At 28.1% G+C, this 26,134-nt stretch overlaps 2 protein-coding genes across 5 annotated transcripts in view; one reads left to right on the top strand and one right to left on the bottom strand.

Moving 5' to 3' along the window:
- LOC105849170 (uncharacterized) overlaps positions 1–15,140 on the top strand; it is a 209,399-nt gene extending 194,259 nt beyond the window's left edge. For 3 of the 4 annotated variants that reach the window (XM_065813632.1, XM_065813633.1, XM_065813634.1), the window contains 12 exons: positions 2,073–2,137; positions 2,260–2,402; positions 10,437–10,733; positions 11,586–11,882; positions 11,997–12,302; positions 12,438–12,904; positions 12,999–13,096; positions 13,437–13,593; positions 13,826–13,892; positions 13,964–14,232; positions 14,317–14,488; positions 14,600–15,140. In XM_065813632.1, coding sequence (XP_065669704.1) covers positions 2,073–2,137; positions 2,260–2,402; positions 10,437–10,733; positions 11,586–11,882; positions 11,997–12,302; positions 12,438–12,904; positions 12,999–13,096; positions 13,437–13,593; positions 13,826–13,892; positions 13,964–14,232; positions 14,317–14,488; positions 14,600–14,844 — 2,583 coding nt within the window. In that variant the 3' untranslated portion in view covers positions 14,845–15,140. Of the gene's footprint in view, positions 1–2,072; positions 2,138–2,259; positions 2,403–10,436; positions 10,734–11,585; positions 11,883–11,996; positions 12,303–12,437; positions 12,905–12,998; positions 13,097–13,436; positions 13,594–13,825; positions 13,893–13,963; positions 14,233–14,316; positions 14,489–14,599 lie in introns of those variants that run through there. The other variant, XR_010642513.1, reaches the window with a different exon arrangement.
- Positions 15,141–18,294: 3,154 nt separating this feature from the next.
- On the bottom strand, positions 18,295–24,772 carry LOC136088182 (uncharacterized). The gene is made up of 7 exons (XM_065811859.1): positions 24,753–24,772; positions 24,178–24,490; positions 23,707–23,964; positions 20,124–20,402; positions 19,454–20,003; positions 19,161–19,337; positions 18,295–19,097 (listed from the first exon to the last, which is right to left on the bottom strand). Exons 1-7 carry the CDS (start codon positions 24,770–24,772, stop codon positions 18,295–18,297), a joined length of 2,400 nt encoding a protein of 799 aa, XP_065667931.1.
- Between the last annotated feature and the right edge of the window lie 1,362 nt (positions 24,773–26,134).

The following is a 26,134-nucleotide window of genomic DNA, read 5'->3' on the forward strand; positions in this document are numbered from 1 at the left end:
TTCTTTAAGATGGTACCATTATATATATATATATATATATATATATATATATATATATATATATATATATATATATATATATATATATATATATATATATATACATATAGATACATATATATTATATATATATATATATATATATATATATTATATATATATATATATATATATATATATATATATATATATATATATACATATAGATACATATATATATATATATATATAAATATATATATATATATATATATATATATACATATATATATATATATATATATATATATATATATATATATATATATATATATATATATATACATATATATATATATGTATATACAGCTTTCCATTATATATATATATATATATATATATATATATATATATATATATATATATATATATACATATAGATACATATATATATATATATATATATATATATATATATATATATATATATATATACATATAGATACATATATATATATATATATATATATATATATATATATATATATATATATATACATATATATATACATATATATATATATATATATAATATATATATATATATATATATATACATATATATATACATATATATATATATATATATATATATATATATATATATATATATATATACATATATATATATATATATATATATATATATATATATATATACATATATATATATATATATATATATATATATATACATATATATATATTTATATATATATATATACATATATATATATATATATATATATATATATATATATATATATATATATATATATATATATATATATATATACATATATATATATATATATATATATATATATAATATATATATATATTATATATATATATATATATATACATACATATATATATATATATATATATATATATATGTATATATATATATATATGTATATATATATTTATATATATATATATATATATGTATATATATATTTATATATATATATATATATATCTATATATATACTATATATATATATATATATATATGTATAGTATATATATATAAATATAAATATATAATATATATATATATATATACATATATATATATATGTAATGTATATATATATGTATGTATATATATACATATTTATATAAAAAAAGTTTGATGAAGGTAAATTTTTATTTAAAAAGTTCAGCAAACTTTACTAAGACTGTAAAGTGGGAATGCTATAACTTTTAAAGGACTCTGATGTATCTTAAAATCAAATGGCTGAAAGTTTATTATTCTAATGGATTGGGGCTGAGAAAATAGTAACTTTTTAATGTGATAGTTTCCAACTTTAAATCTTAACATTTTTTTTTGAAAAAGACTGCATACTTGAATATATTTTTTGATTTTTTTTAAATTCATGGTTTAAATTGATATTTGAAGCCCTATGCAAGGGTGTCTATAAATACAACCAACAATAATATTAGACTTTTTAGAAAAAATAATTTTAACGAATGTAGATTCTTAACAATAAGGTGTATAAATCATTAAATTATCTCAATCTAAACAAGTGGTATTGTGTCCTGGAATATTTAGTGTGCTAAACAATTGGTATTATATTTATCTTTATGATCTCAATCTTATGTGCTAAACAAGTGGTATTACATAAGAGGTTTAAAAAAGTTAATGTTATCAAAATTTATGTTTTTTTTTAATTCATTTACAAAATTTAAAGTATTGCCATAATAAATAGTTAACTTTGATTTAGAAATCAGTATTTCAGCTTTTTGTAAAAAGAGTCTTGGAAGTTGCTGTAAAAATGTAATAAAAAATACTGAACGTTCTACTTATATGCATAATGAATGTTTTTAAAACAATTTCAAAGGCAATTCTAAGAATCAATTTTTTAATGAAAAAACAAAAATAATATTAAAAGATAGCAACTTACTTTTTAAACTTAAAAAGAGCATTTGGTAAAATTGTTCTTTATACATTTACAGCTTTGTTTTTAAACTATTTTTTTTTCTTTTAACTCAGAGTAATAAATATTTTTATAAAAATGTTTTAGATTTACGAGCACTTCAATAATAATGGTATTAATGGATTTAATAGCGTTGAGGTAACTCATCTTAAGTAAGTTTTTTTATGTTTAAAGTATGTTAGTATATTTTATGATAAGCAGGTTTTGCCAAGTATGCGCAAGAACAATTTTAGGTTTTACTAACTTAAACTTTTTTTTTAAATTTTTTATTTAGAGCTGGGAGTGTTATTGTTTATTACACACTAACATTTGATTATTTGTACGATCAAATGATTCATTTCCTTGATGGAATCAATCAAGCAGGAAAAATAAGCAACATTAGTATAGATAGTAAGCAGTACTACTCTTCAAATGATGGTAAGTTATTATTAAAACATATGCACATGAATTTAAAGTGTAAATTTAATGAATTAAATTTTAAAGTAAAAAGCTCTATCTTACAGTTATCATAAGTTCTTACAAAAATCCAATAGCAAAGTGTTCCAGTAACAATCCACCACTGGTTTAAATAGCTGTTGACTTTAATGGATGTGATGTTAAGCCACTATACAAGAAATGCCACTTATGGCAAACAAACAATAATCCAACTTTCATAACAGCATATAAATTGTCTTTCCTTTAGAAAAAATATATTTATATATATATATATATATATAATATATATATATATATATATATATATATATATATATATATATACATATATATATATATATATATATATATATATATATATTATATTTTATTTATTTATCACATTTTTATTTATATTTATTTTAGATTCTAATTTATCATTAGATTATTTTTTTTGTTATATTATAATAAATATTTATTTTATTATTAAATTATGAGTTTATTATACTTATAATAAGTTATCTTACTTATAATTAGTTTTTTATTCATTTAATTAAGTTATAATCATTATTTTGCAGTTGCCTGTTTGTTTTGCTGTTATTTCATTATCATTTATCATTATTATTGTTAATACTATTTATACCTTACTTATTGATGTTATTAGCTTTTTACTACTATTATTTACATAGCTATTTACTTATAAATCATTATCTTTAGATCCTTTCAAATTTTACAAAAGTTCATTTTCACTAGTTTAACTATGGCTTCAAACTGTCATCTGTGTATTAAAAAAAAAAAGTTTAAGTTGCTGCTAGTGATTTCGCCGGTTATCCGGTTATTCGGTTAAAATTTTTATAGAAAGTAACAACTTACTTATGACTTAAGTCAGTTTTTATTATTCGAAAATAGATATTTGATATTCGAAGAAAATCCGGTTAACCGAATAAATGGATAACCGGCGAAATCACTAGTTGCTGCTCAGTTCAATGTGACATTTGTTTGTTATGGACTCATTTAAAATGCAGTAGACTTGATACTGAGTACAATTTACTACAATTAAGTCACTCACTGCGGCATTGTGTAAGTTGTACAAAAAGTGTCTTTCCATTCACAAATGTACTAGATAACGAATTCAAATTACTATTTTCTTCTGACAAAGTTCTTATAACAGATGATTTACCTCCGTCAATAAATCTCTTTCCATCTTCTCATTTAAATAAAGTTTCTAATCAGTTAATGATTATGTTTCATCTCATGCTTTAGATTCAGATGAAGAAATCCATGTGTCAATAAACATAACTTGCAAATATTATGATATAAGTAAATTCTATTCACTAAACTTTGAATTAATTAAAATTAATGCTCACTCTTTATTTCATCTAAACATATCATTTTTGCAAAAACATTTTGAGGAATTAAACGTTTTACTATCGTTAATGAGTTTTGAACTTTCCATTATTGGTATAACTGAAACACAATTAAAAAAAGAAACACCATCAATTCATCCAATCCTCATTAATAACTACAACATTGAGCACACACAAAAAGTCAGGAAAGCTCTCGACACTGGTTATTTTGTTTGTGGTATTTTTCTAGATTTACAAAAAGCTTTTGATACTGTTGATCATAACATTTTGATTTCTAAATTAGAACACTGGTATTCGTGGTGTTGTAAGTGACTGGTTTCGCTCCTATCTTACAGATTGGAAACAATTTGTAAGTATTAATGGTTACAATTCTACTTATAAATCTGTTGAGTGCAGTGTTCCACAAGGTTCTTTTCTTGGTCCTCTTTTGCTTTTAATTTATGTTAATAACATAAACAACTCTATTTGCTTCTCGTCAATTTATCTTTTTGCTGATGGCACAAACCTATTGTATATCAACAAATCGTATAATTCTCCGTGTAAAAACATAAATTCCGATCTAAAAGGTATTGTTCACTGGTTAAATGCTAACCTAATATGTCTTAACGCAAAAAAAACTGAACTAATCTTTTTATCATCTTCTAGAAAAAAACACAATCAAAACAACGATTCTAAAATTTAAATTTAAATTAACAATAAACGGTTATATCCTACAAAAGTTATTAAATATCTCGGTGTTTTGATTGACTGCAATCTCTCATGGGATTTTCATATTGGTGAGCTAGACAAGAAACTAACTTAAGCTAACAGCCCATTTTTAATAATTCATCATTATGTCGATAAATTCACACTAAAGAATATTTACTGTGCATTATTTTTATCGCATCTTAGTTACTGCTGTCAAATTTGGGATCAAAATGGCAACTATCACACCAAAAAGATGATATTCTCTCAATGTCAATCTATAAGAATTATAAACTTTCAACCTTTTAAGTCAAAAACATCAGAATCTTTCAAAAAACTAAAAATTCCTACCTTTCCAGCGCTTGTAAAATTTGCTTATCTTCTTCTTGTTTTTGAATCTCTTAATAAAAATTTACCTCTTCTATAACAGACCTTTTTACAGAAAGTAGAATAATACATACATACTCTACTAAAAACATATATAATAGAAAACTTAGTGTACAATCATTTAAAACTCAAAATTATGGAAAACATTCTGTTGTCTATCAGTGCATTTGTGAATGGAACAAGAGTCTTGTATGCATAGTGAATGAGTTCAAAAAACTACAACTCCAAACACCATCATCAACTTTTCTTAATTCAAAACAAAATCAATTTAAAAAAATTCTGAAAACAATTTTATTCTAACATATTGACATGATTTTCACTTAATATTAAAATATACTCTTATTTTTTTAATTATAATTACTATTATCATTAACTTTTGTTTGTTTATTTTTTATTATTATCAAAGTATGATTTTTAAATGTTTACTTTGTTTATGTATTTTCTATGTGTGTTTGCTTATTATTAATCATATTATATTTAAAAACTGATGTCACTTTTTTGATCAGAATTCTGTTTGAGTGACACCATCCTTATCAATCATTTAGATATTATTGTTAAATACTTATAATTAAGTTACTCATTATTATAATATTTTTTATTATTATTTTTTATTGTTATCATTTATATATATATATATATGTATATGTATACAATTGCTTAATTAAAAAAAATATATTTTTTTTTTATTAAGCAATTATTTTTACTTACTACAATCAATAGAGTTTTTGCTTTTTTTTTTTTATTATTATTATTCTTATATTTATTATAATTTCAATATTATTGTATGATTTAAAAAAGAAAAATGTATATCTTGTTGTTGTTGTTGTTGTTGATGACGATTGAGATTCCAAAACTAATGATCTCTATGAAATCTTAAAAACCTAGTGGTCACAACATTGTAATTGCTTTTCTTCCCCAGTATATGTATAAAAACACTGATCTAAAACCTAAAGACATCCAAATGCAATCCAGAAAGACTAGAGATACAGTTGCTGTGATACAGCAACTTGACATACAAAGTATCCTTGCAAACCTTGACTCTGAACTGCTTGCTTTATTCTCAGCCTTTTATTGGAGATTAGTTATAGCTCTAAATGCTATAACTGATCCACAATAAACATCAGCCTCCTTGTACTTATAAAGTCTGTAGTGGCTAGGAATGGACCACTCCAGGTATTCTACATTTAGGGTCGTCCCTTGGGTTGGTTGGGCCTGGGGCAAACGTAGTTGTGTCACCCCCCCCCCCCACCTCCAGAAATAATTGCATATGTAAGTTTTTAATGGTGCCACCGAATATTTTAATACTTACACCTACTACCAATACCATAAAGATATATATATATATAGATATATATATATATATATATATATATATATATATATATATATATATTCAAGCAACAAATCTTTTTTGTTGCTTTATTATTATTAGATTAGTAAAAGGGATTTTTCTGTCAGTGTTTTTGATTACATTAGGTGCTTTTAATGGTAATAGTGTTTTGTTGGCCGCCTTCTGCTTCTGCTCATACCATTTATCAAAAACTATAGCTATCAAACTGACATGTAGAATTTTCTTTGTACAGTTATTCCCAATTTATATCTGAAATGTTTTCCAAAGTCTAGTGTTCTTGTAACATTTTATAATCCTCTTCAGGTTTGTCCTTTGGTGGTAGTTTTTTCAGGTCAAATAGGATTTGTAATCAAATAGGATTCTTTAATTCGTAATTTTCAGGTCAAATAGGATTCAGGTCAAAAAGGATTCTTTGATTCATATTTGGAGAACTTATCAATTCTGTCTTCTAAAGATCATTCAATTGTGTCAATTAGGGGCAAGAAAACATCTTTTTTGAAAGACTATTGTGCTAGGGAATCAACACTTTATTGACAGGATGTAAATATAGCTTGTGGGTATTCTGCTAAAATTCACTCTTGAACACCTTTTTGAATTGCAACTATATTAGGCCCACTTAGATCTCTACAGTTTTTAAGGACTAGCCTAGACTTTACTTTTTCAATTTGGAGGTTAGAATGAGCTTCATCAGTCAACTCTTCACACACTGCATATTCAATAAAGCTTTTTTGGATGATGACTATTGCTTAATTTTCTTCATGAACATAGCCGATGGTTAGAAAAGTTTGGCCTTTGTGGCTAAGGTCTAGAGTGTAATCCATAATAACTAAAAAATACTTTCTAAACTTTACCTCGTTCATTATAGCTTTTCTTAAATGCAAAGCTAAGAGGTTAATGACCTTGTTTTTAATATTGACACTTAGCATTTTTCAAAGTCTTTCTCTTCAATTTGCTGTAAATGATCCATCAAAATTGAATCAAAATTGACCAAGTAATTGAATAAGACCAAGAAAGTTCCAATTATTTTTGGTGTACAGCTTTATTGAGCTTCCATGGAATGCAATACTATATTTTCCAAGTACATAATCACTGACACTATTTTCTTAAAAACCTTTTTTTCTCAAAATATGATTTTGGAGTTGGGTCAAACAGATGGCAAGAAGACAATAAACTGAATCAGTTTCTGGAGAGTATTTAAGTTATCTCCTCTTCACTTGTTCATCATTTCCCTGTATTGAATTCATTTGAGAAATAGCAATTTTGGGTTTTAGGATACTCTTTATTGCTCTTCAAGAAAGGTATTGGGTTCATTTTGATGATGCAGTCTCTCTCTTACACCCAGCTGTTCCAGCCAAGTGGACAGGTCATCAGATAAGAATCTATAAGTGTCACTTCTGTGCAAAAAATCTGTTGTAACTATGATTCTAACATCTGTTTCAACTGGCTTTATATTATAGATTTAAATTACATTCAGGCTTTTGGTTTTTCTTTGATGCTTCCTGAGATTTTTGGCTACAAATGTCCAAGGATGATATATAAATATATATATTTATATGTTATACATTTTTTGTAACAATGACTTTTATTATAATTATTACTCTTATTGTTAAATTTTGATAAATACTAGTGTTGTTCCTAATTGATTAACAGGTAGCAAAACTAGTTGAAGAACTGCACAACAGAGGGTTACTCACATTATCGTCCTCTTGGTTAGATTGAGACAAAGTGTAGGTCTCACTAGATGTTTTAAGGAGTTTTCATTACACAAAATGTTTAATTCACAAGTTGTGAAGAACTTGGAGAAAGAAAAGAACGTGTTACCTTAGGTACTTTACTTAAAACAGCCTCAGAGTCCTTGCCTGACTTTTATTTCTGAGAACCTGGCAGTTTTTTTAACATCTTCATTAAGAAAATTTCAAATTCAAATTAACAGTGTAAAACTTTATTTTCATTTCTGGAAACATAAACTCTTCATATTGTAAGTTTTTTAATGCATCATTAAGGTCACTACTGATTACAGTTTGCAACCCCTTTTATTACAACATTTTTATTAACTTACTTTCTTGTCAGTTTATTTATTTTATTGTTTGCGCAAAACAAACATGAGTTCAGTATTATTAATCAAAATTATTTTAAAAAGTAATTAAAACAAACAACGCATAAAAAACTTTACTTTAGCGTAAACAAATGAAATCGTCAAGAAAACTTTGCGAAGCAAACTTTAGTTTAGTGTAAATAAAAGAAATTTAAAAAAATAATTGTAAGTGGACTAAAAAAGTAAATAAATATATAATATATTTAAGGAAATTTTTAAAAAGAAACATTTTTATAATGAGCTAAAAAGTAGAAAATAAGTTATATAGACCGCTGAAAAAAATTGCTGGGGAACCCATGGCAGCCTGCCCTTTCCCCCCCCCCCCCATCCTCTCCCCCACCTCCATCTTGGGATGGCCCTGCCTACATTGCATAAAACAACACTAATGTTTACACAAAGCTGGCCTTTATGACCAACATAACTTCTTGGCTGATATTAGTGTTTAACTTATTGCCATCCAGAAAGGATAGCAATAACTTACCTTACTACTGAAATAAATATAAATATGCCAATAGAAACAGTAAGGAAAATAAAGGCCGGTCAATGGTCAACCACCACCTAAATTGACTATAATTGCTCTTTTGACCTCCTAAAATGAATTCTTGCTGTTCATAGTTGACCAGTTATAAAAAAAACAGAGTTTAAAAAAACAAGGTTTGACAAATAATCAGGATGTAATTTGGAAAATGAATATACTGAAATTTCATTAAAATAATTTAAATTTTGAAAGTTTGAAACAGTTTTATGATTTACGATATGCTTCTAAAATTTGCATTCGGTTTTTTATTTTCCATGCTGAGTAATTATAGTATGTGTTCACATGCACGTCCATTAATGAATCCATCCCACAACTTATCTGCAGATACTGAATTTAGTGTGATACTAAATGTGCAATTTTTAAATATAGTTTTTGGAAAGGAATTATTATGTTAGATTTATCACCTTATTTTAAGCTTATCTCCTCTCCACCAGAGTTACTTCTCCAATTTCAATAAACAACTTTTTAACTTCTCCAGTAAACAACTTAAACACATCATAATGGCAGCCATGGTAACATGTTTGGTTTTAATCTAATTTAAATCTATATAACTATTCTATAATATAAATCTATCTAGTATTTTATAATCTAAATCTATCTAATTACTCTATGCTGCATGCATTGAACTAAATTGCTGAACACATTGAACTAGTCGAAGCTCTTGTTACACTTTTTGAAACATTGTGTCAACAAATGTATTGTACTATCTGAGCGGCTTTATAAAAGCATCATACCCAATCCAAAAGTTGATAATCCATCACTACCAACTGACTACCAACCAATTCCAATAATATCCGCAACATGCAAAATAAACTGTTATCAAATAGTCTATTTGGTTTTCTTCTTAAAATATGTACAAGTAATAAATGACTGAGGATATGTTATTGACTGCAATACTTCCTAAAGGCAAAATTCTTGGATTTTGAAAAAAGTACAACAAGCCCACTAAATGGAAAGATGTGTTATCAGGAGTGATACAAGGAAGCATCCTTGGCCCAATCTTTTTTTTAATCTATGTACTAGACATAAATGACTCAAGCTTCAAATATGACAAATAGTGGACTAGCCTATATAATAAAATTGCTTCAATCTTATATCTTTTAAAGTAACTCTTTATATATTAAAATATCCAAAATATTTGGTGGATGGTATCTGTATATTCTTAAATCTGCTTACTGTGCTTTTTGCCATAGCAACTTTACCTACACTGCAACTTTCCTTACCTCCATGTACAATAAAATTAAATCCAAGATACAAGTCTTTCAAAACGGCCTTCTAAAAGCAGATAGTATTGATCCTCGTTATGCAACCTACAGTGGTTTCCATCTTTTGATCTTGATGCTATATGTCTTAGCACACTCAAATGAATAATAAATAAACGTAACCATTCAATCACTCTTAGTCTGCATTTAGAAGTATCATTACTATCTGCATTTAGAACTATCATTAGAACAATTATACTTTACATTAAACTTTTCAAAAAAAAATTCCTAAATTGCTCATAAATAACATGTTTTTATTTAATAATTTAAAAAGAACTCTTATAATATTTATAGTGTCTAATAACAATCTTTTATCTAATAATTTTTACAAAAAAGTTTTGAATATTGTTTAGTATCATGCCCTCCACCTTACAGTATATCAGTTGCATCTTATGATAAAAACACTGTGCTGTTATCATGGGTGCGAGATGTTTGTATTAACAAAACAGACTTATGGTTGTATGTTTATTACAAAGACATTACTTCTGCAAACTCAACATGGGAATGGAGAGGTTTAGATTCAAATAAAACTATAGGGTTTGTGCCAGATCTCATAACATCTCATAAATATAAAGCCTACTTGCTTACTGCTTTGAGTATTGGAAATGGTTTGCCAAGTGCAGTATTTTATTTTGAAACATCACCTTTTCGTAAGTGTTTTTAAAATTTTTTTAACCTAAGATTTTTTAAATTTACAAATTATGTTTGAATTAGTACAATGTAAAAATCATGTTTGTGAAACAGCAAAAGTTTATAATTTATTAGACAACTGTATTGTTTGACGTTTTTACCGACATCATACATCAAAGAGATAACAACTTAACATTGTAACTGTATAATAAATGCGGTAATAGGGTAATGGTAGCGGGCTCACCTTATAAGTGAGAAGTTTCAGGTTCGATCCCTGGCAGTCTCACGCTCAACTTTTTTTCCCAAGTAGCACCCTTGTTTGACAAGGTTCATTTTGGAGTTATAGAGTTGAGACCGAGTTGTAACCACAACTAAAACTACCTTCCTTGACTGTAGTGACTTTCATGGCCTTGGGGAAATAAATTGAATTAAATAAATAAAAAACTAGATAATGTGAGAGATAGCAAGAGCAAAAAAAAGTTTATATTTTTTTGCATTTGTTAGCAATTGGCATACAGGTTTTACATCAGTTACAATTTCTATCATTTTTTAATGTATTAAAATCAAATAAATTATTAAAAAAATGTTTTAATAAAAATTTATTTTAAATTCTTCAAAATTTTAGACAATACAAATATAATTACTGCTTTAAAACTGGTGTTATGTTTATAGTATAATTTTCTTTTTTATGTAGTATTATACAAAACAAAATTATTTGTTTAGTATAGATAAAGAATATATGGTATATATTTATTTTTTGTGAATATATGTAAATGTATGTATAAAATTATTAGGGTTTAATAGTTTGAATATATTGTTTGAGATATAAAATACACACCTAATGATCAAATATATATGTAATATACATTTAGCACCAGAAAGACCACCCCCTTATGCAAAGTCATATTCTCCAGATCCAACAGAAATTTATATTGAATGGACAGATATCCCAGTGAAATATTGTAATGGTAAAATACTTGGTTATAGAATAAAATACAAGATTTACACAAAAAAAGAAGCATACAAAGTAGTTGAAGCTCAATTTGGTTTTAATGCTTTCACAATAAAAAATTTAAAACCATTTACACTCTACCTTGTTGAGGTTTATGGTTATAATGCAAATGGTGATGGTCCTGTTCAATACTCTATGTGTAAAACAATTGAAGGAGGTTTGTGTTTTGTAATTATTATTCAAATTTTTTACTAAGATATATTTTCTATGGATACTATTTTTAACTGAAACTTTTTTCATAAATACTAATGTTGTTGTTTTTTTTTTGCAGTACCCTCTATTCCAGTTCCAAATTTTGTTGTAAATGATATGCAATCAATCAGTTGGTGGTCAGTATCTTGGAAACCTATACCATCAGAGTTTATCAATGGAATATTACTTGGATATCGACTTATATATTATTTAAGCTATCAATCAGGAGTAGAAATAAGTGGAGAAAAAACAAAAATTTCTTTAGATTTCGACATATACACTCGCTATTACAAACAAAAAGATCTTCTTAATTATGCTATTTACAGTGTAAGTGTCGCAGGTTTTACTGCTGCTGGAAGTGGTCCTGCCCCTGAATATCAAGCAAGTTAGTGCTTTTTACTGTCAACTTTACTTTAACGTTATTATATTTATGATATCATCATTTTTTTGTTTTTATTTATTTTTAACATAAAAACATCATTTTTTCATATAAACATTAACAGTTATATTTGTTGCTTAGGAACATGCAAATGCCCTGAATTGCTTTTTGCAAACTTGTACATTAAAAATCCATTTACTTCAGTTGATGATGATTTGAATCCGAGCGGATTTTTTTTAACATTGTTGCAAGAAATGGTTGTTAAATCTTGTGGTTCATGTCAAGGTTACTCTAACTCTAAACTTTACTTTAATCTGTCTAAAACCGGAGATGAAACAATTAAAAGTTCAGAATTTGATTTAAAAAATGCTATAAACAAGGATGTTGACTTGAGTTTTCCTATTTATGGAATGAATGGACGTGAAGTAGCACCTGACAGTGAGTTTTCTGTGCTGGTAATGTCACCTGGTATCGCGATAGTTGTGCGAAATGAAAATACAATAAATCAAGTTATCAACAAAATGTTGCTAGGCGTGTTGAATGTGTGGCCTGTGCTGCTTATCAGCTATGCCATTGCTTCTATATTTGGCATTGTAATTTGGTTCACTGTAAATAAGTTTTTTTTTTTTTTTTGTTTATAAAAGATTACAATTTTATTTTTCAATTGTGCTAGATATGTAACAATAAAAGTTCATTTTTCAGGATCAGTTTTCAAATCCAGAACAGTTTTCAGAAGGAAATTCACTTCGAGGACCATTGTCAGGGTTCTGGTTTACATTTGTTACTATGACAACAATCGGGTAGTTTTTTTATTACTAATTTTATTTATTAAATTGCATTTATAGTGTCTTTAAACCTAATTATTATTTTTATTAACATTTTTCAATTGAAACTTTCAAAACTTTCAAACTTAATATTGAACATAATCATATATTTAATGAACATATAATTGTCCAATCACATAATTAAAGAAAATATAATTGTCCAATCATATAGTTAGTAAACATATAACTGTCCAACAATAAAAGTATTTGGACTATAAGAAAAGGAATGCTTTGAATAACAGCAAATTTATTATCTATGAAATTTTAATAAATTTTACAATTATAATTATTTTTCAGTTTTATTCAAATTAACTAGGTATGGCGACTTGAGTCCACGCTCAATATTGTCGCGAACGTTTGCAATGATTTGGTTTCTTACAGGATTAATATTAAATGGAATAATCATTGCTTTCATAGTCACAAATTTAACGACTTTGAGTTCTTCTAAAGAGTATATGTTATATAATACAAAGGTTTTAATTTAACTTCACTTTAATTTAACTTTAAGGTTTTAACCTTAACTTATATTCAAAAAATTAAAGAACAATATGTCATTTAATAAGAATAATGAGCTATAGTTGTTTAAAGATTTTCTTTTGTACCTTGTTTCATTTTATCTTTTATATTATCAATTGCAGGCTTCTGCATTTAGGTTCGATAACTTTCTTTGATCTTTTATATTTAAGTTATATGTTATTATCCCAGGTTGCTGCATTGAACAATTCTTTAGAACTTAAACTGGCCATTGCAAACAATGCAGAGATATCTCAAGGTAAAAAATTTTGAAATACTTTTATGAAGATAATTTACACATGTTTTAATTTGAATATTCTTTTTATTTAGTGCGTTACACAAATATTTTATCAATGCTTGAAGACTTACAGAACAAGGTTGTTGATATAGTGTACGTTGACACGTTAGCATTGTTAGATTATCAATCTGTATTGGACGAAAAATCCTTAACAATAATATCTCTCGATAACATGAATACTGGGTACGGCTTTGTCATGTCTGGAAGCAGTGTGGTTTTAACAATAGATATTGATAGTTTCATTGGTTCAAAAAGTAACGAAATTTCTGCATTTGCGACATCATTTAGATCAAGAGTTCCAGTAAACATTTATATTTGTAGCCGAAGTTTTACTTATAAGTATTGTATAAAGCTTCATATAATATAGCTTTTTTATTGATATTAGAGCCTTGCTGTCCAAGATTCGAGCCAAATTATTGCAGATATTTTTTCTGAAACATCGCCCGCTTTTCAAAGCTCACTAATTTACTTGGGCATTATGATTATTATCTTTATTGTTTGTGCTTTTACATTTGAGTTTATTATGCGCAGAAAAAAAAAGAAAGTTGGAGCGAATGGTAAATTACGTTGTTTGTCTATTTTTAAAAAAAATGTGTATCTTTACAAAAATTATTTTAATTGTGGTTGATGTTTTTAATCTTACTTTCAAAACTCGTAATTTTTTTCAGATGCTTTTAAAGAGCAACTTTTTGAATTAAGTCAGTATGTTTCTGATTTTCGAGACAAGTTTGCTAAAGTTACAGATCAAATTGTATGTCAACACGATGAAGAAAGAGTACTACTGACAGATCTTAAAAGATTTTACGAGAACAAAGTTAAGCGAATAGGTGTCTATGAAACAGAAAGATTGGTTGCTATGAATGATAAATACAGATTTAATCTTAATACTGTCATATTTAAACAGTCCAAGTAATATACGCTGTTTTTACGAATATTTATTCCAGCCACATTTAAAAAATCCAAATAAATGTTTTTACATTTATAAATAGCGATAAAATGCGATAAAATAAATTTTTTATGTATTTATTTACCTTATAATTTGCTTATAATATTATGAAAAATCAGATTTAATGTGCGTTCAAATATTATTAATATTTATAAGTTTTTTCATACTTTTTAACCTTGCTAAATCAAAATTGCACTCTTTTACACAATTACTAAGTTGTTTTAGAATTGTAAGTTTTGTAATGGAAATTTTTTTAAACGGTATATGTTGATGTTTTTTATTTTAGAAATAGCAATACCAAAAAATTTGGCATGTTTTTTAGGTAGCTCATTTTTTAATATTAGAAATAAGAGGACGCAAAATATTTTTATCATATATTTGAATGTTGGGATTAAAAAAACCATTTATATAATTGTTAAGCAACCGCAGCGTAGCGTTAAGAGTTCTGGCTCAGAATCAAGAAGTCCGAGATACGATGCCGGTGTCATAAAATAAATTAACCCCCTATAATAAATTAGCTACCGCAGCATAAAAAATTATACGGGGAGTTAATCTATTTCGAAATAGTTTAACTCTCCTTGAAATAAGTTAACCCCTGTCGGCGAAACAAATTACCTCCCCATAATATTTTAAATCCCTTGAAACAACCTGTACGATGTACGGAAAAAGCATTTCAATTTGATGTTTTCCAAATGTGTTTGTTTTTAAATCTGTTAATTAGTATAGATATGGATATAATAACAGACCACTATATATATCTTAAACATTTTTTGAATATTTATAAATTCGATATATATGTGTATCAAATGCTACTATCTATAATTTCTACTAATTTATTGCACTGTTCTATTAAGAACATTGTGTACTTATATATATATATATATATATATATATATATATATATATATATATATATATATATATATATATATACATACATACATATATATATATATATATATTATATATATATATATATATATATATATATATATATATATATATATATATATACATACATACATATGAATATATATATATATATATATATATATATATATATATATATATATATATAATATATATATATATATATATATATATATATATATATATATATAACAATTAATAAATTTTTGTTCATTTAGTTGGCAAATGTGGACCTTTTAGCTCATTAAGTTTGCAAGTTTAAACTTTTTTGTCGGATCAGTTTGCAAATTTGGAATAGTAACCTTTATAGCCTTACGAGCCCCCCCCCTCCCCTATTTACTTGATATCTATTCTCGCCGGCCATGTCTCATGATAATAAGTTTTGTTTTCGTCGATGCAATTGAACTACCTCGTACTTATATATTGTGTAACAAAAAGTAGAGCACCTAGAGTTTAAAAAATGAAAAAATACTAGAAATGTCAACTATTTTTTTATTCATCAAGATTGCTTTCTGGCTATTGCATCATCATCATCATAGAGTCTTTCGTCAAATGAGGTGTTTTCACACGCTTCACCGCATGCGCATAGATTGGTGCATGTGATTCCGTTTTGTTTACAAGAACATCGATTTGTGACGCAAACAGGTTTGCAAGAACAGTGAACAAATTCAAGAAGTGAATCGGATGCAGGTGGAATTGTTGTCCAATCCAAGTTTACCTGGTCTCCATTTAAAGACCAACAATAGCCATCGGGCGAAGGAACACCTAATATCCCTTTCAATAAATTTTTTCGGATGTAAGCATCATAATTATCACGTTTAATGTGTAAAATAGGCGAATCATAATTTGGAGGAGCATCTCTTCTGTAGATTTGCCCATTTTGAACAAGTAATATCGTGCTTTATTGACAACATCTTCTTTGCTTGCACCATAAAGGTTAAAGAGTTTAGAAGAGACTCTAGTAATAAATCACTTAGTTAAGATTACTTGACAATATATTTCTTGAAGATACGACTCTTTATTTACAATAAAACCTTGGATCACGCCAAGTGAATACACCAAGTCACACGTAGTAATATAAATGCAAGAGAGCGAGAAAGGAGCGCTTTCTCTTATATATATAAAAACAAGAAACCAACTGGCTGCTGCGTTAGCAAATTAACGCAACACTGCGGCCGGCACTTTTAAATTGCTATTTAAAATTTTAATGTTATTTTCACTCACTAATGTTACTTGAGTTGATTGTTCTTCAATATCGTAATGTCTTTCTAACAGATAAAGTTTATTTTCTGTTCTTTAAATAATAACAGATCTATCGCCAGGGATGACACGTATTTCGGCAGCACGTACTTGACCATCATTTGAATATCGCAACCTTCGTATAACGCCCATTTTCCACACTGAACGTGTCACACGTTATACCTTCGTATAACGCCCATTTTCCACACTGAACGTGTGGAAAATGGGCGTTATACGAAAATATAACGCCCATTTTCCACACGTTCAGTGTGGAAAATGGGCGTTATACCTATTAAAACACGTTTTCTTATTTTACCCTTGATGTTCCAAGTACTTTTTTAACTACTCTCTTGTTGGTTCGAATCATTCTTTCGAAAATCCCTCCCCACCAAGGAGCTGCTGGAACGTTAAAACACCATCGTGTACGTCGTGAACTCGTGAATCTTTGAGCTTCTTCCGCAGAGAAGTTAGAATCATTATCACTTATGAATTGTACGGGTGCGCCAAAGCGACTAATAAAGCGTCGAAGACCACGAATGCAAACTTCCGCTGAACTATCATGCATATAATGTAAATAAAGAAAACGTGTCCTACAACATGTAGCGACAAATACTTACGATTTATACATCATATTAGATTCACAAATATTTTTAATCATATTTGGACCGCAAAGATCTACTCCAACGTACTTAAATGCAAATTTATCACTAACTCTCGATAAGGGTAGAGGCGGAGAATTCGGATATTTATAGGGATCTTCTGCAAACATGACAATTTTTAATTATAGTCTTATTTAGACTACGAGCTTTTGACAACCAAAACTTAGTTCTTAATTCATTTAATGATGCTTTAACACCACCATGTTTAGTAATATAATGATAATGTAATATAATTAATTTAGAAAGGTAACTCTTAATAGGTAAGTATATAGAAAATTTAGAATCAAAGGAAATCGTTGCGTTACTAAGACGACCTTGACAACGAATTAATTCATTAACAGTAAAAAATCCTTAATCTCTTTTTAGTTGGTTGTAAGACTCCCTACTAAATATGCTTTTCTGAACAAATTTAATCCACAACAATTCCGCATTATTTAGTTCTAAAGTAGTTATTGTATAAAAATCATTATTGAATTCTTTTTTAATAATACGAACAAAAATGTAAAACAAAAGCGGTAACCTTAAGCAGACGATCGTATGTTTTAAAGTTCTTAATATTCATAAAATCTAAATTTACTATAGAGTGTTCTTAAGTAATTAAAGTTGCGACTTCAGACAGAGAATCTCCTTGCTTGCTTAAATCAAATGAAGGCCATGAAACAAAATCATTGAATAGAAAACTTGAACCTTTAAACCAAAGATCGTTATTTTGAAAAGTACTAAATCTACATCCGCGAGATATAATATCTGCGGGATTTCTTTCACTTTCAACATAACTCCAAAAATTAATATCATACAAAGAACGAATTTTTTCTAAGCGTTTCTGAACAAATGTTTCATATTTTTTAGGTACATCGTTTACCCAATTAAGACAAATAATAGAATCAGAAAATAACTTAATGCAAGAAACATTTAAAACACAAGATAATTTTTTGTATACAACTAAAAACAAATTAGCTAATAATAACATTGCCCTTAATTCTAATTTAGGAATAGTATTTTTAAGCAAAGGAGAAACTCTAGATTTAGAAGTAACTTGACAAGAATTCGCATATCCCTCAGCGCTACTCCTTAAATAAATACAACAACCATACGCTTTTAGGCTCGCATCGCAAAAATCATATAACTCAAATTTAATGATTTGGATGTTGTCTACACACTTACTATCCCATCTTGGAACATAAATAAAAGGTACTGAACCTAAATCATTAATCATATCATTCCATTCAATCAATATATCATCTCCTATAAGTGAATTCCAACCAAACTTTAACTTACAAATCGATTGAAATAATATCTTACATCTTACAATTATGGGATTCACTAATCCCAAAGGATCATAAAAACTTGCAATGAATCTAAGAATACTTCTTTTATAAGGTTTATTGTCCACTTAATATAATAAATCCTGAAAGTAAAAAATAAAGTTATCTTCAATTTTATCCCATTTTAAACCAAGAACTTTGGTTATGTCACTTGAGGTTGGATTGTCCTCTTTGATTAAACTATTAATCTCCATTGAATTAAACTCGAATATTCTAAGGTAAAAATTTCCTTCTCTCAAACACGATTTCGCTTTGTTATAAAATAAAAGTCCTTCGGCAACTGAGTCGAAACTTGCATTTAAATCATCTAAATATAACGATTGAATTAATTTCTTGCTAAATTCAAAATCGTTCGCAGCATAATGTTTAGCGTGATTAATTAAGGTCGCAGATAATAAGAAAGGAGAAGAGGTCACGCCAAACAAACTCGACACAGTCGATAAACACTTAAATCAGCACTTTTTAAATAATTTTCTAAATCAAATAAGTCTTTGTACCATAAAAATCTTACCAAGTCACGATGCTTTTCAGCTAATGCAATATTTAAAAAAGCTTTCTCAATATCGGCAATTATAACGATCCGCTTTGCACGAAAACGTAAAAGTATACTATATAATACAGTTGTAAGTGATGATCTTGAAAATAGACACTCATTTAACGAAGGGCCAGAGGTGCAAGCACTTGCATCGAAAACTATACGCACCTTTGAAGTTAGTTTATCTTCACATATTACAGGGCGGTGAGGTAAATAGTGAACGTCACCAATATTAGAGACTTTCTCAATAATGCCTTTAGATAATTGATCCTTAATAATATTATTGTAAGATGCAAACAAATCTCTATCCCTTGCAAGTTTTTTCTCTAATGCTAAAAACCTAGACTTGCATAAATTATAATTGTCGCCTATCGCCGGAGGATCTATTTTAAAAGGCAATTCAACTTCATATGTGGCACCATTAAACTTAATATTTTTCTGAAAGTTTTCATAAACAATTTTATCAGTTTCACTAATTTTGGAATTATCCCATAATAAATTCAAGTCATTTTTAATTAAAACTTAATCCCTATTAAAATCAGACGCAACATTTAAAACGTGAGAAGTTAAAACAGTTGAATTATCAATTTGATCCCTATTAACCATCATGGGACCGCTTATTAAATATCCTAATTTAGATTTAACCGCTACGGGACCAGTAGCTCCCCTAATAATAGAATTTTCTATAAACTTCCAATAATAACTTGCTCTTAATAGAATGTCAATTGATAAATTTTCTTCAGAATTATTATAATCGGCTAATCTAAGACCCTTAAGATGTTTATAATTATTACGTGCTATATCAATATGCTGCCCACTCAAAGGGGAACATATATCCTTTACGAAACATTTAACACTTATAAAATAACCATAAATACTTTTAATAAAAACTTTCACTTTATCTAAGACTTCAGAAATGCTACCGTGCCCAAATGTTTTAATGTTAATTTCTTTACTATTAATACGTTTTAGATTTAGTTTGGCACAAGTCTCAGGAGTTACGTAGCTTAGTTGCGAACAATTATCAAATAAAATTAGGCATATAGCAAATCTGGAATGTTCTTGATTTTTAACAGTAGCTAATGCTGTTTGTAACAATACGGTTTCAGTAGGTTGAAGAACAGATTAAGAAGCAGAAAGAAAATATGTACTCGCTACTGAAGTCAACTCGCCGTCTTTGTTATTATTATGTTTATCTCTATTGTCACTGTCACAAATAGATACATGATGAAATCGATTGCATTTAAAACATTTTAATTTTGATGAACACTTATTGCTATAATGTTTATTACTAAGACAACGAAAACAACACTTTTTATCACTTAAAATATTTTTTCTCGCCGTAATGTTAATTACTAATTTACACTGATGCGATTTGTGGTTATTATCGCAAAATAAACATACAGGTGAATAAGAAGCATTTCTTTTATAACTTTAAGTTTTCTTATCGTAATTACTATTTGGATTATCACTCGAATGAAACGTACTGGCAGTGAAAGGTAAAGTATTTGCGTTAGAAGAATTTATGTGTTCTCGCGCTCTTAACTCAGATTTTAAAATATCGAACTCATCTTTAATTTCCTAGGTTCCATCTTCATCTAATTTACGACTAATAATTAAATTGAGCTCCTCTGGAAGCTTTTCAAGTATTATTGGGACAAGTAAAGACCCATACATCGAAGAATTAATACCATTATTTTCTAGACTACGTATCTGAATTTCCACAGTATCTAGAAGATTTCGCAAAGAATTTTTATTTATCGCACAGTCAAAATTTTCCCAAAATGGGTTGCCAATTTTCCCATTGCCTTCAAATGCTTTAATTTTTAATGTTGGAAGCCTAGTCATTTTATTACTTTTAAATGTTACTGTAGAACTCGCATCGTCGTTAGATTTAAAAGAAAATTTATTTTAAAAATTGCTTATTTTTGAATTCTCTCTTTTAAAGCATAATGTTAAGTCAATAGTTAAATCATCTTTAATTTGTAACTCATCCGCGTCATCAATTAAAATTGAAATTTCATCATCCAAAATCTTAATTCTCTCAAATCTATTAAATCTATCAGATTAATAAGTTCTGATAAATTTTCATTATGGTTGATGTCTTCCATTAAATCGTTGGCCTGATCGAATATTTTTATAATAGAATTGACATTCATAGTTCGCACTCTTCTATTTGTTGTTAGTACAGACATTTCACAAAACTTACGTCAAATTTTAAAGGAGAATTTCTATCTTAAAAGTATTTATTTCACAATAAAGAAAGACAATTATTTTTAAAATGTTTTAGTTAAATAGAACGTTTTAAAGTTTAAATTTTCTGGTATTTTAAAATTTTTAATAGCGTACAATAATTTGTCTAAAAGAAATTTATCAGTAAACGACCAACACAGAGCAATAAAATAAAATTCAAAACGGCAGACAGTATTTTGAACAACTGAATTTAATCTTAAGAAGCTTCGGAAAAGGATATCGCAAATCTTGTCTAATTTAACCTTAATAATTTAATCTAATTTTCCTATACATACGATATGTCAACTTAAATATAGTCTAAATCACTAATCATAAACTTAAATCTCAAATAATAAAATCACTTAGCTGGTAACTTGGTCTTTATACGTAATTCTTTAAATGTAAATCAAATTCTCCACGAAGAACATCATCTATTTCACCTAAATTAATATATAATAATCCGTAGTTGTCTTATCAAAAATCTCAAAAAAAAATCAACTATCAAAATAATTGATAAAAAATAAAAACAACTTAGCTAGTTAAATCTTCGATTATTTTTTAAATCGTGGGCTCCATAAAGAGTTTAGAAGGGACTCTAGTAATAAATCGCGTAGATAAGATTACTTTACAATATATTTCTTGAAGATACGACTCGCTATTTACAATAAAACCTTGGATCGCGCCTAGTGCATACGCCAAGTCACACGTTGAATGATATAAACGCAGGAGAGCGAGAAAAGAGAGTTTTCTCTTATATATATAAAAACAAGAAACCAACTGGCTGCTGCGTTAGCAAACTAACGCAACAAAGGTGACAAACAAATTTCTGTATGTCATTAACAACGTCATCTGATACATATTGTGATATTCCGATACCTCGGAATGCTGCACAATATTCTTTTTTCTTTCCTGCCGTCTTTAGAGCAGATAATTTACCTTTTTTCCTTGAAAAGCAGACACTGCATCACAACCTAAGTAATAAGTAGAAACTCTTCAAACATTTACGTTTTCAGATACAAAATTAGTTTAGATAAACAGCACAATTTAATACATTATTTTTGATAAAGTAGCAAAATAGTGCATGAAATAAATTCTTTGCAAGAAAGATAATGATTTCACTTATGAAATTTAATTTGAATCCTGTAAAGGAATGGAATCCTGTAAAGGAATGAAATCCAATCTCTTTTGCGATTTTATATACATTGCGATTTTATATACATTGTTGTTTGTTTCCACATCCTGTTTCAAAATGAAGAGTTGCAGAGATGAACCAACTATAGTAAAATGCACTTACGAACACATTTGCATCAGGGCTTGCAAGTATAACATGAGCATATGAAACCGAAGCGTGCTTACAATGTAACAATAACCGAGTATCAGCTTCTTCTTGGTCGCTACGAAGTTTGGACAATTCCGTACAAATCGAATTTCTGAAGCACCATGTGTAATAAATATCTCTATTTCATTTATTGCATAATCTTTCCATTCTTCCAAGAGAAACTTAACCAGTTCCTCTTTATTGCTGCCAACACTCATAAACTTCTTTCATTGTTTGGGTTCTTTTTGATCAGGCCCAAATATAGTAACATTCTGGACACCAGATTCAGCTCGTCTTTGTCGCTCGGCGTGTTTGATACTAATATTTCGATCCGTAACAAAGTCAACTCTATTTGACTTATGGCAAAATTCATTACCATAGTGAATATCAATCGACTGAGTTTCTCAAAATTTTCGGGTATAGGTTTAATTATTTGCAATATAGCCATACCGTCCAAAATTAATGCGTTGTATTTAGGAATATCACTGATAACTTATCGATACATTTATCTTCGAGTATATTTATAAGCTTCGACTTCGTTGATTTTATGATACCAACTGAGGCGGGAATACTAATTTCAATAATAATTACTCTAATTTCAATAAACAAACCACTTTCAATATACCAGTGGAATTTAGAAGTTCCATGTAATTCCATTAATAACAAGCAGAAATCCTCTACTTCACGTCGGTTGTCAACATCCAAGGAGTTCAAGAATGATTCAAATCTAAGACGACTTAAAGCCTCAAACATGATTTTATGCACCATTATGCTTCTGTAATAGTGTTTACCTGTGAGAATACCTTTAATTGCTCCCTCTGCCACTAGACCACAATCAATGACAATATCCTTAAATTGAGACTGATATATTAATGCCCAAAGTTTACAGATTTAATAAACCAATAAATGATAGATTGCAAATATTTAAAAAAAATTAAAGTTTATAATTTTATCAAAAACTTTAACGCAAAAAATCAAAATTTGTCAAAATATCTTTTATCTCTAAATAGAAATAGCTATCTTCTAAAATTTTCATCCTTATGTTTAAAACTAATTAAATACCTTAAAACCGAATCCATCAAATCTTTTAGCAATAGCAGTCATAAATGACATCATAGTATGAAATTCGCCAAGTCTTACTACAAATCCATTTGAAAACTCAGGTTCCTTCCACCAAACCATTTGAATTTTTGAATACACAGCCTCATCACAGACAATTACTCCATACTTCAAATTTAGTTTGTTTATAATACTTCTATGTAATATTGTGTATATTGTTGCAATATCAGTAACAGGAGCATCAACAACTGGTGTATATCCAATGTACGAGACAAGAGAGGCAGCTTTGTTTTGACCAATATTGAAAGCAGTCCAACTTAGAAAGGAATTTTCTTGAACTTGACTTTTGCATAATAGATAAGCCCTATCTTGATCCTTGACTTTCTCTATTGATATAGAGTACGTGTTGGACCTCAATTACCTGTCCCACATAAATGCCAGGAATTCCTAAGAGATGATTACAAGAAAACAGAGTTTTTCTAATTTTTATTTGAAAAAGCAGTTTCAATTCAATTACCCGAGTCAAAAGTTGTAATAGCCACCTCCGGGCAACATGTTCTGTCTTCAAGCTCTCGTACCTTTGATAATCTTGAACCATGTTCTCATGAAGAGGCTAATACTCGCATCATTTTACATGCATATCATGCAGCAAGGACTGGTTACAAGAATATTGCAATACGCATAGTAGATACGGATGTTCTTATCATAGCAATATCTTTTTGGCACAAAATTTTATGCAACCAGCTGTGTTTTGCATTTGGCACTGGAAAGCATTTCCGTTACATTGCAGTTCATGAAATAGCTAACAGTCTTGGACCATTAAAATCGAAAGTTTTACCGGCTTTCCATGCTTTTACTGGTAGCGATAGAACCTCAGCTTTTTGTGGCAAAGTTAAAAAAACAACATGGTCTACTTGGTCTTCGTTAAATGATGTAACTGATGCTTTTTCGGCACTTTTTGCAGCTCATGATCCAATGACGGATGAGACTTTGTTGTTACTTGAAAGATTTGTCATTTTATAGTATGACCGAACTGCTGAGCAAAAAAGCGTAAACTCTGCGAGGCAGTATTTCTTTACTCAAAAAAACTGGCAGACTGGCAACATTCCAACCACGTGTGACGCACTAATGCAGCATGAGAAGCGTGCAGCCTATCAAGCGTATATTTGGAGTCAAGCATTGATAGTATCGCCAGCTTTACATAGCCTAAGTGAATGGGGCTGGAAGCTAGAAGGAAGTGATTGGCATCCAATATGGATGACGCTTCCTGAAGCTGATAAATACTGTCCTGAGTTAATTCAGTGAGGATGTAAGACAGGTTGTACAACACGCCGCAGTAAATGTGTTCGTAACAGCTTAAAATGTACTGCTCTTTGCCGTTGTCAAGGAGAATGTACCAGAGATTGAAACGTAACAATGTATAGATTAATATTAACTAATATGCTTATTAAAAATTGGTTTGGTTTCTTTAAAATTTTTATTGAGTAACAAGTTTTTTAGAAAAATTTAACAAAAAAAAGATTAAAATTCTTTTTTTTTTAAATAAGCAGGGGGAGAGGGAGGTATTTCTTGGGCCGTGCCCAAGTTCCTTCCCCCTCATTGGCGCATATGCGATCAATATATACTTCCAATGATCTACCATCCCTTAAATTTTGGCCAAGATCAGTTAAACGGATTAAAATTTAATAAGGTTTTTATAAATCCAAGCTGGCGGTAACTGCCAACATGGATTCAAGACAGTTCTGGTTATGCTATGCTTTGCCACCATGTCTTAAAATGATAAGCATAATTTTCTGAGTTGTTGGTGAAAATTTCATACTTTTATCCACTTGTTCACAATTTTGATCATTTTTAATGCTAATCTGCTGCACTAGTTATACCATACCAATATTCCGCTTTTACAAACTGTATGTATTGAGTGTATATTCATATTTTTAAACTTTAGTTTTATATACAGTTA

This window comes from Hydra vulgaris, chromosome 12 (assembly GCF_038396675.1).
Source record: "Hydra vulgaris chromosome 12, alternate assembly HydraT2T_AEP".
Classification (NCBI taxonomy): Eukaryota; Metazoa; Cnidaria; class Hydrozoa; order Anthoathecata; family Hydridae; genus Hydra; species Hydra vulgaris.

Bases quoted from the DNA above. Each gene is read 5' to 3' on its own strand.
- LOC136088182 (XM_065811859.1), bottom strand. From the start codon at position 24,772: ATGGTTCAAGATTATCAAAG. The intron at 20,403-23,706 runs GTAATTATTATT...TGTTTCGTAAAG, and splicing joins GTTTGTTTATTGAAATTAGA to GATATATGTTCCCCTTTGAG. The intron at 19,338-19,453 runs GTTTGGCGTGAC...CGTTATATTTAG, and splicing joins TTATCGACTGTGTCGAGTTT to ATGATTTAAATGCAAGTTTC.